The 12,346-nt window shown below is 47.3% G+C and overlaps 1 protein-coding gene across 1 annotated transcript in view; it reads left to right on the top strand.

The window, feature by feature from the left end:
- The window catches only part of SETD1B (SET domain containing 1B, histone lysine methyltransferase), a 49,917-nt gene extending 37,929 nt beyond the window's left edge, over window positions 1-11,988 (top strand). Inside the window, exons 9-18 of the mRNA XM_054082499.1 lie at window positions 642-729; window positions 1,617-1,834; window positions 2,063-2,204; window positions 2,887-3,351; window positions 5,145-6,695; window positions 9,026-9,192; window positions 9,465-9,596; window positions 10,226-10,345; window positions 10,847-10,984; window positions 11,715-11,988. Coding sequence (XP_053938474.1) covers window positions 642-729; window positions 1,617-1,834; window positions 2,063-2,204; window positions 2,887-3,351; window positions 5,145-6,695; window positions 9,026-9,192; window positions 9,465-9,596; window positions 10,226-10,345; window positions 10,847-10,984; window positions 11,715-11,888 — 3,195 coding nt within the window. The 3' untranslated portion in view covers window positions 11,889-11,988. The remainder of the gene's footprint in view (window positions 1-641; window positions 730-1,616; window positions 1,835-2,062; window positions 2,205-2,886; window positions 3,352-5,144; window positions 6,696-9,025; window positions 9,193-9,464; window positions 9,597-10,225; window positions 10,346-10,846; window positions 10,985-11,714) is intronic.
- The last annotated feature ends 358 nt before the right edge of the window (window positions 11,989-12,346 follow it).

The raw sequence follows: 12,346 nt of genomic DNA, 5'->3' as shown, positions 1-12,346 counted from the left end.
TAGGACACAGTGTTTCAGGATGATTGTAAAATTACGTGCTTGTGCTCGTAGCGCTTTACATAGTTATTTCCTTGCTTACGGTGTCTTGTGGTTTGACAGTTGAGTCTCATGGTTACGTATTCTCTGCCTCAGACTGGCCAGCAGTGGGTCACCTCTTTTTAAGAGCATTTGCATAAAAAATGACAAGTATCTTAGTAAAAGAGGATGCTTCCCTGAAATTAGTATTTTGAGTGCACACAAGGAGCAAGTAAAGGTTTGGTGTGAGAGATTCTGCAGTCTTCGTTTGGAATAAAACTTGTTTTGAGGCTCTTTAAGATAGCATAGGCTCAGGCTCTCTTTCTGCTCTGTGACGCCTCAGACACATGCATTTGTCATGAGTTTTCTCTGTCAGCTTCAAAGTAGCTGGTGATGACATGGGCCACGCTGGTACCCACAGTGTTTGGATGTAAATTGAAGGGGTAGAATTTCATTCACAGTGAAATTCTGTTTACAAGCAGATAAAGGGATCAAGAGCTGGGGAAGTGGCCCTTGGTTTCTGGGCATAAGTCACCATGGCAGAGTAAAGCAGTAGCAATTTACTTAAGAAGTTGATTTCTGCTCTTTTTAAAGTTTTAGAAATGCTAATTGTGTCTTTCGTTCAGGTGAAAAGAAAGGAGCCACCTGAAGCTGCCTCAGCTGGAGATCAGAAGAGAATCCGGCCTTCGACTTCTGTCGATGATGAAGATGAAGGTTTGCAAAGCACATTTGTTTGAAAGCAAGAGCATTTGCAAACCAGGAGAAAGCTGAATCCTTTTAAACGTCACAGCAGTGTGCTCCCTTACAGTTAGACGCACAACCAAGGGTCTGAGCCAAAGCACTGCTTCTCAGGAAACTCTGATCTGGTGTCTCCTCTGGATTCAGTTATCTTAAATTCATTGCAGGAAGTTTAAGATCCACGTTTTATGAAAAACTCATAACCTGTTTTAGTTCTGCTGATGCAGAAGAGGTGACCGAGTAGTGGGAGCTCAGATGAGTTCATGCCCTGTTCCAGAGCTGTGTTTGCAGCTCGTGGAGTAAGTTGTGGGAGAAGCCACGTAGGAGACAGTTTGCATTTGATTTTAAAAACAAAACAAGGCTTTTTGCCAGAGAAATCTATTTGAAAATATTTTCACGTTTTTTTCCTGAAGTGGGTGGAAGAGTAGAGATGAGACAAAGCTTTTTAGTTGCGCAGAAAAGTGGATTCAGGTTAGTCGTGGTGTAAAGTTGATTCAGACTACCAACTGGTTTTGAAGCCAAAGTACAGAAGTAGGGCTTTCTAAAGGAATAATACATTAAGGCGTTAAATTCAGCTTACCCGTTCCCATCTCTGTGCCATGTCTCCTTGTTGTTCTGCCTGTAGCTTGTCAGCTTTGGCCACCCATGTTTTGCCATCCTTGGCATTTCAACACCCTGCACCCAGTCTCGCCCTCACTTGCACTGTGAAATTCCTAAGTCCTTTTAAGCCCAGAGACTCACGTGCCGCATGGGCACGTTGCTCCTAACTTGTTCCCAAAGAAAAAGTTTCAATTATGTGGTCAACTCCTTCCCTCCCTTGCAAGGTATTTGATGGCAATTTCCTTCTTGGTTTTGCTCCCCAGAGTCAGAGAGGGACAGGGATGCTTCTGATACAACATCTGAGCTGTCAAAGAAGGATGCAGAAGCAGTGGGGCTGCGGCGGAGACCAGCAAGGCCGCTGGAGCTTGACAGTGAGGGAGAAGAAGGAGATGAAACATCAGAGAAAGAGGAAGAGTCCTCCTCGGAGAAGGAAGAAGAGCAGGAAGAAGAGAGAGGCTTGGTGAAAGCAGCACCTGGCAAGGTGTGTTGAGTTGCAATTGTAGTTGTGAATGTTGTCTGTCATTAAAAGGGGGCCTGGTAATTCCAGGTGCCAGATTTACCTTCTCTGGAAGATGAGTGCTCCTGTTAGGGTCTGTCCTATGAGAACCTTCAGGTTCTCCGATCAGCGTTGCTGATGGTTGCTGCAGTGACGGTCAGGTCTTGAAACAAGTCTGACACTGTTCATTTTTGGCAATGCTTTCTTGCAAAGGAGGAAGAGGAGGATGAGGAGGATGACGAAGAGGATGAGGAGGATGAAGATGATGAAGAGGATGATGATGATGAAGATGATGATGAGGAGGAGACTGGCATAGACACAAGTGACAAGGAGGAGGAGCAGGACTCCGAGGAAGGTAAGCAGTTCTGGCAGAAGCAGGAAGCGTAGCCTTCGGGCCAAGTGTGGTCTCCCTTTTGCACTTGTGAGCTGATTTTCTTAGTTATGTGCCTTCTTTCACTGAAGGGTGGTTTTACACAAGGTAACACATACACGTATTTTCAGTTGCTCCCTGTGATGCTTCCATGATCCCTCAGTCTGTGAGTCCCTTTGCAATAGCTCTCCAGCCTCCGAGTGATCTCAGCCCAACTTGACAGAGGGGCAGAGGTCGTAAAGCCAGCGAAGTTTGTGCTGATTTTATCAAACGAGTGTGTCTGGGAGGAGAAGGGACCACGTTTCAAGCAGGTACTGTCAGTTCCTGCTCTGGAAGGTGGTAGCTTCCACATCTTAAAATCTTGTTACAACTCCAGTAGAGAGGCGATCCACCAAGAGACCCACTCGTGCAGAGTGCCAGGCAGCGCCAGCTCTGCTGCTCGTGGAGCTGCCTGTCGTGTGTCGATCCTTGTGAGCATCCAAAGACGAGGATTAGAAGTCTCTGCAAAAATAAATAAATTGGAAGGTGACTCCTTCAAGCCCACGCGCTGTTGTTGGTGCTGTTTTCATGCTGTTACAAGCGTGGAAGAGATATTTGCTCCTCTAGTAAGCCCTGATTATTTGATGAATCAGAAAGTGGAACTAATGGTCATTTGTTGTTCTTGTAGATGTAGCAAGTCCCTCATCTTCCAAGGCTGAGGTTGAATCATCCGATGAAAGTGAGGACTCCTCTGAATTCGAATCAAGTTCAGACTCAGATGATGAAGATGATGATGATGACGAGGAGGAGGAGGAGGAAGAAGAAGAGGAGGAGACAACGGTGGCTGAGGATCAAGACAGAGAAGCCATGGTTGCTGAGACAGAGCATGAACCTGCTGGTCATGAGATTCCTGAAGATGAGAGGGAGACTATTTTGGAGCTGTATCCTGTGGATGACTACATGGATGCAACAGGCTTGGGACTTGCAGAACCAGCTTTGGCAGTGAAAGATGAAGGCATGGAAGAAATCAAGTCAGGGGAAGGTGAATGTCGTGAAGCCCCAGAGGCATCTCTTGCTGCTGAAACACTGAAACACTTGGTTATGGAAAGAGATCAGGAGACAAAACTTGCGCTCTCTCCCATCTGTAGGCCAGGTATGCCTTTCCACGTGGTTTGGCATTTTTTACCACGTTTCCAAGTGCAGTATTCTCACAGCATCCAATACATCTGGGTTTGTATTTCTCTTGTTCTCTTCCTTCCTCCAGCCTTGGCTCTAGGCTAGGGTGGGAAAGAGGTCTGTGCTGAACTTCCCTTCCTAGTAAGGAGCTCTACACAAGCCATCTGCTACTAAAAATATTGAGGTTATTGTATCCAGACTCTTATACTGTGTATAGAGTCTGTGTAGTTTAGTGTTGTGCAGGAACCAAACAGTCGTCATCATCCAAGGGGGACTGATTGGATGGTGTGGTGACTGAAGCTCGAGACAGAAAAGCCATGGCTGCTAAAACAGATCTGGAATCTGTGCTTAATGAGTCGCTACTGACTCTTTTGGGTTTTATTAATGAAGCAGTATGTGACTGGGAAGCTGTGAGGCATGAGTGGAGTCTCAGGTTTATATTTGGTTCCTGATAGTATTTGTGATGGTATTTTTTGCTTAGTCCTTTCAAGTGACTGATGTTCCCTGGTTTTCTGGAAGACAGAGATTTTCTTCATTCAATGCGGTTTTTATTTAACCCAGGGATATTAGAAACGTTTTAGTAAAACAGGAGCGGGATGCATAGAAGTTGACAAATTCTGCAGCTAGAGGGAAATAAAAAAGTTAAATCTGGAGCCAACAAAGAGAGCACGTCTAGTGTGTCCTGCAGGAGGAGCCTTGGGCTGGTCTCATGTTTAAGGACCAGCCAGGATTTTGCCACTTGGAGAGCTGGAAATCCGGTCCTTGGCTGCCATAAAATCTGAAAACCACAAAGAGGCAAGATGTGAAACTGGGCAGCACAAAGAACCTGTTTTGATGCTTTGTAGAACAGGTCGGTGCCCAGAAAGAACATAAATCTGGTAAGACCTGCATTGGGGCACCATGACGTGGAATGAGCTTCACAGGTAATCTGTAGGAACAAACTCAAACTGCAGCATTCTCCTTCTGCAGCCCAGCTCGGTTGTACAGGAGTTGCAGGGATCAGACCCTTGTCCGGTGACTCTCCAATCTGTTCAGCACAAATAGGGAATGCTTCCCTTCTAGCTCTCCAGGCATTTTCACCTCCATTTGCTCTCCTGCTCGAAAATGTTATTTTGAGCTGACTAACAAGATTCACTGTTGCTTCCTTGTGGCCCTGACCCTAGAGGGGGTAAACAAACTCCTGACAAATGAGTCTGCTGCAGAGAGCAGCATATAAATTGCCTCATTGATGCCATCTGAGTGTCTCCTCATTCATTACAAGGGCTTCCCGTTTCCTTCATGTGTTGTTCAAGAGTGTTACCCCGTTTCCTTCATGTGTTGTTCAAGAGTGTTACACTCCTCCGTCACTGCTCCCTCCTTGGAGAGCTGAGGGTGCTTCTTGGCCTCGCAATTAGTTTACCTTCCCACATTAGAAAAGCTGATAGCCTGGGGCTCTGACAGCTCCTCCTTCAAAGTCCTCGCCCCACAATCCGTCTATACAGAGGTGTTCAGGGGGTTTGAAAGCAGAAAACCTTCATTCTGGACTGTGTCATAGCTAATCCTCAAATAATTAGTGTGGTTTTCTAATGGTCCATTAGGGATGTCTGTGGTAGCGTCTAATTACGCCACACTCTCTGCCTCCAAAATGTAAAGCGTTGAAGTTTTTAAAGCCTCCCAGTGGAATTGAGCTGTTCTGTAATTGCGGCATCTTAAACGTGCCTTTACTAGCAAGTGGCGAGTGACCGAGTGGAAGCAAAGCTCCTGATTCTCCTCTCTTTTCCCCCCTTACAGTGGAAGAGTCTGAACCTGCTACCGTCCTAGAGCCAGAGGTACAGGAAGGTCCAAAGCCCGAGTCTCAAGATGAGGTGGAGATGCTCCCGACTCCAATGGGAGCCTTTGGAGAACCTCTGCCCAATAAAAGCAGCTTCTTTAGCAAGTCTGATGACAGCAGCTTGGAAGCTCGTGCTAAAACAAAACTGCCCTCGGCAGCAGAGGAGGACGACCGTCTGCCCCGCACGCCTGGACGGGAGGTGGTGGTCCATGCGGAGACTGATACTCTTTTGCTTCCAGCCCACAAGGTGCCATCCTCCATGCTTCCCTTGCCATCAACTCCTGGTAAAGAAGAATCTTCAGTCCCTCCAGAAAAGTTCCCTGAGCAATTAATGGTGACCAAAACGCCTGTGGAAGAGGAGATTCCTAGGACTCCTGGACGGGACATTTTGGCCAAGTCTTCACACCCCCTTGCTAAGTCACAGAGCACGGACACTGTTCCAGCCACACCAGGAAGCGATGCTCCCCTTACGGGAAGCAGCTTGACCCTCAGTTCCCCTCAGGTCCCAGGAAGCCCCTTTTCCTACCCATCCCAATCTCCTGGCATTAACAGTGGCATTCCTCGTACTCCTGGGAGGGATTTCAATTTCACGCCTACTTTCCCAGAGGCTGGTGCTACCATTCCTTGCCTTCTGTCTGGCAAGAAGCCGTCAGAGGATAAGCAGGATGATAAACCCTTTAAAGAGCCTCTTGGTGCTTCCCTTACAATCAGCATGAACAGTGTTCCTTCCCCTATCCCCTTTGCCAGCCCCCCCCAAGCAGATTTCCACACGGACATGGGTTTGCCACCTGATGAGCCAATCCCTGTAGCAGCGCTGTCCTGCATGCATGGAGATGGGAGAATGCCCATTGAGGAATGCAAGGCAGAAGTAAAATCTGTTTTACTGTCGCCAGAAGTACCCACTGGTGCTTCCGTTCTTCCTCCCCCACCACCACCTTCTGTTCTTCCCAAAAGGAGGCCAGGGCGGCCAAGACGGTCACCACCTTCTGTCCTCTCGTTGGATGGGTACTCGGGCAAAACCATAGAACCTCCTCCTGTGTCAGTGGCCTTGGTGGAAAGTGCTGTGGGCAAAGAGCTGTTGAGTGGACATCCTGATGCTTTTTATGGACCGAAAGACCCTGAAGCCATCACCCTGGACTTCAGGAATGATGGTTTCCATGAGAAAATAGGAGCTGAGACGGTTGCAGAGAAACTGCCATTTAAGGAACTGGAGAACCAGTGGAATGAAGACTTCAAGGAAGAAGAAGCTCAGGCGAAACCTAAAAGACAGTGGCGAAGGCAGAAGAAGACAGCTGAAGACCTCCCCGTGATTCCTTCCCCTGAGTATTCCCCACCCCGACCTCAGTTCAGGCCACGCTCCGAGTTTGAGGAGATGACCATTTTGTATGATATTTGGAACGGAGGCATAGATGAAGAAGATATCAAATTCATGTGTATCACATATGACCGCTTGTTACAGCAGGACAATGGCATGGACTGGCTCAATGACACCCTCTGGGTATTCCATCCTTATATCCTTTCTCACTGGTGCTCTGCGGCACACAACGTGGATGAGGTGCACGAGGTGGTTGTTGTGTGAGTGCAGGAGACCGAGTTTGTTGGTGGAAGAAGCATTTGCTCACTAGAATAGCGATTGCTTGCATGAGCAGGGAATTTTAGGGTCTTCTATTCCCTGGAGCAGCAATACAAAAATACTGCAGAAGTGGCTGTTCTCACTGTATTTTCAATCTAGGACTGCGGGGAAAATCTATCCGTACATCTTCTGGGGAGATTTCCTTGCTAGTTTGAGCAGCTTCTGTCTGCATTTAGAGCAGACTCTTTTTTTCCAGCTTGCCCGTGGAATTTCTAGCCTGCACGTACAGGGCTCTAACTTGGGGCTAAAACTTGCTGTAAAAATAATCTCACCATCTGTGCCCAACATGGTGAGTTAGTGGTGCTGCTTTAAATTGCTTGGAATTTGAAATACTAATAAAAGCAATGGTTTCTAAGCGGCACGTCAGGGGTGGACACGGTCCCGGGATGGATGAGGGAATGTACCAGTGATGCTGCAGCGGGGAACGCGCGTAGCGCTGGTTGGTTCTGGTGGAGCAGAGCCTGGGCCCTTCTCCTCCCTCTCTGCCCATGATCTGGTAATCGGCAGCGTAGGCTGGAGCTTTGAATCTTTGGAAGTCTTTTTGGGGCACCCCAACTGTCTCAGAACAAGGCTTTCCACGTGTGCAGACACGCGATCTCCGGAACAGAGTCCAACAAAGCTGTGCTCATCACCTAAGAACTCTTACGATATTTTTAGGAGGGATATATGGATTTATATGTTAAAGATAACAAATGCACCACCTCTTGCGTAGCTAGAGATTGTGTGGAGTTAAAATATCTCATCCCTTGCTCCCTGCAAGCTACGGAAGGAAAAGCAAAAAAAGCCCAAACCATTTAAAATAGGCAGTATAGCACATTAACAAAAAGCAAGTTGTGGTCGGTGCTGAGCTGTGCACTTCAGTCCTTTCTTTGCATCTGAGCACAACGTATAAAATCAAATTGATAATTTTCTGCCTTATCCTGGCAAAGTCATTGTCTTGAAATAGATTTATTTAATTGTTTAAAGGAGATCTTCTACAAGGATGATGAAATGCATCACCCCAGTAGTTCTCAGTCTGTGTTTGCCTCATTTGGGGGGACAATTCCAAAACCAAACGAATTTCAAGGTGGGAGGAATGGGCTGAGCAGTGCCGGGAACCCACGGCCAGTGGAAAGCAGAGTGGGGCGGCTCAGGACAGGGCTTCCCTGTTTGCATTTAGCACAGTGGAAATGTTTAAATCTATGTTGCTGTTGATAGGGATTATTGTAACAGCAAATTTACAGTCACTTTTTAAACCATTCAGAAATAACGTGCATCCAGGTGCTGGTTCACACCCTGCTGCACGGCGTGATGGGTGTGAAAGTACCTGCGGGCTCACCTGCTTTGCAGCAAGCTCACAGTTCAGCGCTTTGATTTCAAGGCTGTCACTTCTTGCTTTTTATGGTCCCTCTGCTTCGATTTTCTGGTGTCAAGGATATATTATGACTCACAGGGAGCATTTTTTGTTAGATCTGAATTGTTGTAGGCTTCATGGCTGTGTTTTTGAGGTGAGCTGCCAGTGGGACAGCTCTACTGTCCTTCTAGAAGCCAAAGACCTGAAGGTGTCTCAGTGCAGCGAGTCCTTGACTCATCAGCGCAGCTTTTCTTGGCTGATCAAGACAGTGAGGTTTGAAAGACCTGCCCAAGGTCTTACCCTTCCCACCAGGGTCTGCAGGAGCTGATTTACCAAGGCTGGTGAGAGCAGCGTCTCTCTGCAAGCGCGTTAGGCTGAGCAGCGTCTCTTGCCCATCTGTGCTGTTTCTCGCCCCAGTCAGCGGGGGGGGATGATTGCTGCCATGAGATCAGTGCGGTGTCTTCAGGGCTTGGGGTGGCTGCAGGGAGTTGCTGGAGGTAGAACAGAAGTATGTTACTCAAGACGGGGAAAACAGCATGTCCAGATGGCCGAGCAGCTGCTGCTGGCGAATGTGGTGGGTGCTGTGGGGAAATCCTTGCTCAAGCAGGTGTTTCTTGGCAGCTTAACCTTTTATGTTTAAATTTTCATTCTCTTTTTACTTTAGTTTCCTAAGGCATGCACCTAGGAAGAAAAGACTGTCCTTGGTTTTCCTGTAGGTGTGTGATGTTGCTTTTATTTTTCAATAGTAGTGTTATTTTTACAACTTGTCCAAAATCTTCATAGTTGTCCGAGCTCCTGATGTTAGCTCCACGGAGCTGTAACAAGTTTTGTCTGATATCCATCGCTGTCTGTGTTTCTCCTTAACTTCTTCCCACCTACTAGCTTTTCTACCCCCAAGAAAAAGAAGCGAGATGATGGGATGCGGGAGCACGTGACGGGCTGTGCACGAAGTGAAGGCTATTACAAAATCGATAAGAAGGACAAACTTAAATACCTCAACAACAGCCGAGCTTTTGCAGAGGAGCCTCCAGCTGACACACAGGTGAGGACACGTCCTCTACTGACTGCTGGGGTGTGAATGGGATTTGTTTTTATACGGTGTCACACATCGGGGGGTGGCTTCCTGCCTTTTTGCATGGCGGGAGGTGAAGCCGTTGCTACACCTGCGTTGAGCTCCTAGGGAGGTGTTAGTGTTTGATGTGGGATGTTTTAGGAGACCACGTGTTTTGCGGTGACGTGTTATAGCACAAGGGATTGCTCACAGGGAGGCTGCAGGGTGTTGGGTCAGCTTCGATCACCCGTTTGTCCCTTCAGGGTATGAGCATCCCTGCCCAACCTCATGCTTCCACCCGGGCTGGCTCCGAGAGGCGGTCAGAGCAACGCAGGCTCCTCTCCTCCTTCACTGGTAGCTGTGACAGTGACCTGCTGAAGTTCAACCAGCTCAAGGTAGGTCACCCATGGATCGCTGTTTTGCACAGGGGCTGGTTGGGAGCAGGGTAAGGCCAGGACAGGGACCTCCTGCTGGCTTGGTCTCGCCTTAGCAATGGCAATGTTGGCATTGGGCACCAATCCCAGGAGAGGATTGGGTGGTACCTGTCTCTCCTGTACTTCCATGTAATACGACTTGATGTAACAATACAACTTAAAACAATGTGTGATTCAAATAATTTACCCGGGGAGCAGTCACAGGGAAAACATGACACTTAGTCCAACGTGCTCGCTTGGGAGAAGCAGACGGATAACCTGGCTGGTAAATGAGTATAAATAAGTATATGATGATGCTGGAGCTCGAGCCCTCATTAGAACCAACAGGGCTGTGCAGAACAGTGCCCTCAAAGTATCTGTTCTCCCTAGAGTGTGATCAGCGGTAAAAACACAGGTGCTTCAACTCTGGGGCCTCTCACAAGCTCTGTCCTGCCTTCCTGTCACCACAAGCCAGAAGGAAACTAAACTGGGTTGAAGCATCCCAGCACTGTTTGTGGCTTGGAGGGTGCTGCGGGTGCTGGACCCGGGGCCAGTCTTTCCCTGCTGTGGCTAATTCAGGGATGGGGTTTTGGGATGTTTTCTTCATGCAGTTTCGGAAGAAAAAACTCAAGTTCTGCAAGAGCCACATTCATGACTGGGGCCTTTTTGCTATGGAGCCCATTGCAGCTGATGAGATGGTGATTGAATACGTGGGTCAGAACATCAGGCAGGTAAGCAGGACCACGGGGGACGTGAGAGGAAAAACAAGCTCTGAAAGAAGCGCTCGAGTACGACAGCAGGGGTTGGAGTCCCTGCTGTAAGGCGTTAGCGACGCGAGCTGGGCAGGGGTTAGCATGTGGTTTGGAGGTACAAGGGTGGGATTCTCAATAACCTGTAAATACTGGGCACTCGGATCTTTAGGAGATAAGCTCTTGAGAAGCCCATCCTAAGCATGTTTTTTCAGTTAACTCTGTGTTCTCTTGAGGTTGGGGGCATAATACCCTGGAGGTATTTAAAAGACAGGTAGGCGACGTGCTCAGGGACGTGGTTTAGTGGCAGACAGGAATGATTGGACTCGATGATCTAAGAGATCTTTTCCAACCTGGTGATTCTTTGATTCTGCGATTATGTGTTGAGTGGCACAAACGCAGCTCAGGTGAACGTGGTGCAGATCTCTGCTCACAGATCACTTCTGCAACGTGTCCTGACGCAACACACGGGGGTTTCCATAGGTCATTGCTGACATGCGTGAAAAGAGATATGAGGATGAAGGCATCGGAAGCAGTTACATGTTCAGAGTCGATCATGACACCATCATCGATGCCACGAAATGCGGAAACTTCGCCAGGTTTATTAATCACAGCTGCAATGTAAGTGTCATGGGGTTTTTTTTTTCATATAATTGTATGCTGATGTACTGATAAACCCATCGAGTCCTTGCTAGCTTTGATTGGGGCCAATTTCAGAAGTAGCGGGGGGTCACGGGGTTATGATTAAATGTTAATGAGCTGCAACAGATCAAAGCAGAGTCTAAATGAGCATAAAGAGAGACCTGAGAAATGAAACATGCAGCCAGACAGAGTGAACTTAGAATCCTCCTGACCGTGTTGAGGTACCCTAACAGGCACTGTTCAAACATATCTAACAAATACTGCAGTAAAACAAACCATATTTTAGTATTGTGGGAACAGTCTCCTTTTAGAGTCCGCGTGGGAAAAGAATTCTCTGCCCCAGCAGGTAGGGAGGCTGCGTTCCCTTCTGTTCTGTGCTGCAGTAGACGCTCAAAGACTTGGCTGCCCAACAGATAATTGACCATTAGTTGAGCTGTTCGTAGCCTGTGACGAACAGAGCATCGTTCAGGCTCTTCTGCGCCTTAGAACGTGGATATTTTAGATGGGCACAAAGAGGGCTGCTCTGTTTTCTGACTTTGTGCCGACTTCTGTTGAGTCTTCCATGAATCTCCTGGGTCCAGGTTGAGGCTATCTATGGGAAAGACTGCCTGGCTTTATTTTAGCTTGGAATAACTGTGTGGAGGCTGGGAAGCCATGGCCATCAGGAACGTAAATCATTACCTGTTCTGTCATTCTCTCACCTTTGCAGCCAAATTGTTACGCTAAAGTAATCACGGTGGAGTCTCAAAAGAAGATTGTCATCTACTCCAAACAGCACATCAATGTGAATGAGGAGATCACCTATGACTACAAGTTTCCAATTGAGGATGTCAAAATCCCTTGTCTATGTGGCTCTGAGAACTGCAGGGGAACCCTGAACTGAACTCGAGGTTTCTCGTCACACTTGCACCTTCGGCCATGTCAAAACTGTGGTAACCAGGTGTGGTTGCACTTTGCCAAAAGAAGAGGAAAAAAATAATGAAAAAAAGGAAGAAAAAAAAAAATTAAAAGGAAAAAAAAATTAAAAAAAAAAAACAGGGGAAAAAAAAAAAAGAGAAGAAAAAAACCAAGCAAAGTTTCGCACTTCTGCCAGGATCACAAATGAACATAAAAAGCGCACATGCTTACAAGGACTGTTCATGTTTCAGGTGCTCTTTCCTTTTCAGATCCAACACGCGCACAGAAAGGTGACTACCGTTTTGTGGCATGGTCTATCCAAACACTAGCTTCTCTGTTCAGTCCCCACGTGAATACTCCGCAATGGGATAATGGTACCTTTTTTTTTTTTTTTAAATTGTTGTTATAAACCTTCATCTTTTCATAAATGCTGCTACCTTTTCC

The sequence above is a fragment of the Cuculus canorus genome, chromosome 17 (assembly GCF_017976375.1).
Source record: "Cuculus canorus isolate bCucCan1 chromosome 17, bCucCan1.pri, whole genome shotgun sequence".
In the NCBI taxonomy this organism is placed as follows: domain Eukaryota; kingdom Metazoa; phylum Chordata; class Aves; order Cuculiformes; family Cuculidae; genus Cuculus; species Cuculus canorus.
Note: the sequence above shows the minus strand (reverse complement) of the source record. Positions and strands in the feature narration are given on the sequence as shown.